At 48.3% G+C, this 2,689-nt stretch overlaps 1 protein-coding gene across 1 annotated transcript; it reads right to left on the bottom strand.

The window, feature by feature from the left end:
- Nucleotides 1-389: 389 nt before the first annotated feature.
- LOC119800366 (olfactory receptor 10G3) lies at nucleotides 390-1,331 on the bottom strand. Its single transcript, XM_038310524.1, has one exon. It carries the CDS (start codon nucleotides 1,329-1,331, stop codon nucleotides 390-392), a length of 942 nt encoding a protein of 313 aa, XP_038166452.1.
- Nucleotides 1,332-2,689: the final 1,358 nt, after the last annotated feature.

Below are 2,689 nucleotides of genomic sequence, written 5' to 3'. Positions count from 1 at the left end.
ATCCACTTACCTGGGGTGGCCATAGGGTTAGAGACCCAGCAAGCATCCCTAATTCCTTGTCTAACATGAGCTGCTGAGGTATATACTGAACTATTGCCAAGGGTCTTGACCGATGATGCTCAGGATACTGAAGGCTCACTGGACACTTTTAGAATGGCAAATGTGCCAACTTGGTTGGGTGACTGCATGTTGCTATCTACTTCTGTGGTGGCTGGGAGCTGTTTGTCTGGAGGGGAAAGTAAGAAACTACTAGAAAGTTGTATTTTCCCTTTGTCTATGTTCCATCTCATTGTGTGAATCTGTGATCTACATGGATAAGCAAACCCATGAAGGAAACCTCCCGAAACCCAAGCTGAAATCGGGTGTCTCCTCAGTAGAGGAGAGGCTCTTCAGACCCCACTCTTAGTCTTCTGCCCTCCTATCATTCTCCTCAAGGCCAGTTTTACCTCCTGGTTCCTCAGAGTGTAGATGAGGGGATTGAGGAAAGGAGTGATGGCTGTGGGGAAGAGAGCCGCTGCCCCGTCCAGGACGCTGTGACTGTCAGGTCGCAGGTAGATGAAGGCACAGGGTACATAGTACACGGTAACTATAGTTACATGGGCTCCACACGTCGAGAAGGCCCTGCGCCGCCCATCAGCGGTGCGGATTCTCAGGATGGCCCGAATGATATAGATGTAAGAGAGGAGGATCAGGGAGAAACAACTGGCAACCACCACCCCAATATCCACAAAGGTCACCAACTCATTGACTGTGGTATCTGCACAGGCTAGCTTCAGAACTGCAGGGATGTCACAGAAGAAGTAATCTACCTGGTTGGGACCACAGTAGGGCAAGCGGAAGGTTAGAATGGCTTGGATTGCTCCATGGATTGAGCCAGCCACCCAAGCCCCAGCTACCAGCAAGGTACTCAGCTTAGCAGACATGAGCACTGGGTAACGCAGGGGCTGACATATTGCCAGGTACCTGTCATAGGCCATGGTGGTGTAGAGGAAACACTGGGAGCTGCCCAGAAAGTGATAGAAATAAAGCTGAGCCACGCAGCCCCCGAACGGGATGGGCTTCACGCCTGGAGTGAAGTTCATCATGAGACAGGGGACGATGATGGTGGAGATGCCCATGTCGATGATGGAGAGAGCACCAAGGAAGATATACATGGGGCGGGCACGGAGCTGTGCATCTGCACAGACTATGATCAGGATGAGCAGGTTCCCCAGCTGAGTCAGGATGTAGATTAGTAAAAAGAACACAAGCAGGAATGTCCTTAGCCAGGGAGGGTGGGGAACTCCTGTCAGGATGAACTCAGTCAAGAGTGTGTGGTTGACTCTTTCCATCTTTGGGAGGTCTGTTACCTAGAGGAAGGACAAACGGGGTGAGCATAGATGACCTGGAGGTGAGGGGGACTGAAGGAGACTGTGGGAACCTGGGGTGGTGGTGGGGAGTTCTGTGGAGATGTGACCCACATGGAGCACCTGTGTTCTCTTCCAGGAGTGTTATGACTGCAGAGCTTCTCTCTCTCTCTCTCTCTCTCTCTCTCTCTCTCTCTCTCTCTCTCTCCTTTCTCGTCCTCTCTCTTCTCTCTCTTCTTCTCTCTCCTCTCTCTCCTCTGTCTCTGTCTGTCTCTCTCTTCCTCTCTCTTTTCTCTCTTCTTCTCTCTCCTCTTTCTCCTCTCTGTCTCTGTCTCTCTCTTTCTCTCTCTTCTCTCTGTTCTCTCTCTCCTTTCTCTCTCTCTCCTCTCTGTCTCTCTCTGTCTCTCTTTGTCTCTGTCTCTCTGTCTCTGTCTCTGTCTCTGTCTCTCTCTCTCTCTCTCTCTCTCTCTCCTCCTGTAGTATTGAGTACTCACTCATGCTGACAGTCACATTACTCAACTATATCTTTATTTCCCTTCATCTCTGTTTTGTTCTCTTTCAGTGAACACATGGTGGCAGTAAATTTTTATTAAAAAAAATCACACAATGTAAAACCATTCTAAATCTAGGTGTGATAGATAGTTCATGCTTCCTCTATTTCTAACACTTGAATGGTAGAGGCAGGGAGATCAGGAATTAAAGATCAGCCTCAGGCACATAGTGAGTCTGGGCCAGCCTTAGCTATCTGAGAAAAAGAAAAATAAAGAGAAAAGAAAAAAAAGCCAACCTACTAACACAGGCAAACAGCAACAACTGAACTTCAGAAAGAGCATACCACGCTCGTGAGTTACTCCAGAAAGAGCATACCACTCTCGTGAGTTACTGCAGAAAGAGCATACCACGCTCGTGAGTTACAGATTCTGACCCCTCTACTCACTCTCCAGCCTCTAAGAGCCAAGCAGGGCTTATTCTCCCGCCTGAGTCCTGTGGTGCATTCCTGATAAGGCCTTCAGCACATTTTGGCTAAGTGTGCTCAGGTGACAGCTTTGGACTGGGTGTCACTGGTATTCTAGTTTTCCGGGGCTCCTGAGTCATAGTGTTAATGTGTTCACAACTAGAAAGGCTTGGTCAGTCATATCTTCCCCTCTGTAAAACTCTGGGAAATCATTTCGCACCATATATGTACTGAAGAGAATGAGAAACCAAAGAAATACTTCATCAGCTCACAGTGAGACAGCTCGGTCCTGTGACTGAAATGGCGACTCTACTACAGGACACTTACTTGGTCACTATTAGACATCAAATTAGGGACCGTATGCATATTTCTGCATTTTTGAATGGGA

This window comes from Arvicola amphibius, chromosome 13 (assembly GCF_903992535.2).
Source record: "Arvicola amphibius chromosome 13, mArvAmp1.2, whole genome shotgun sequence".
Taxonomy (NCBI): domain Eukaryota; kingdom Metazoa; phylum Chordata; class Mammalia; order Rodentia; family Cricetidae; genus Arvicola; species Arvicola amphibius.
This window is presented reverse-complemented; position numbering and strand designations above follow the sequence as displayed.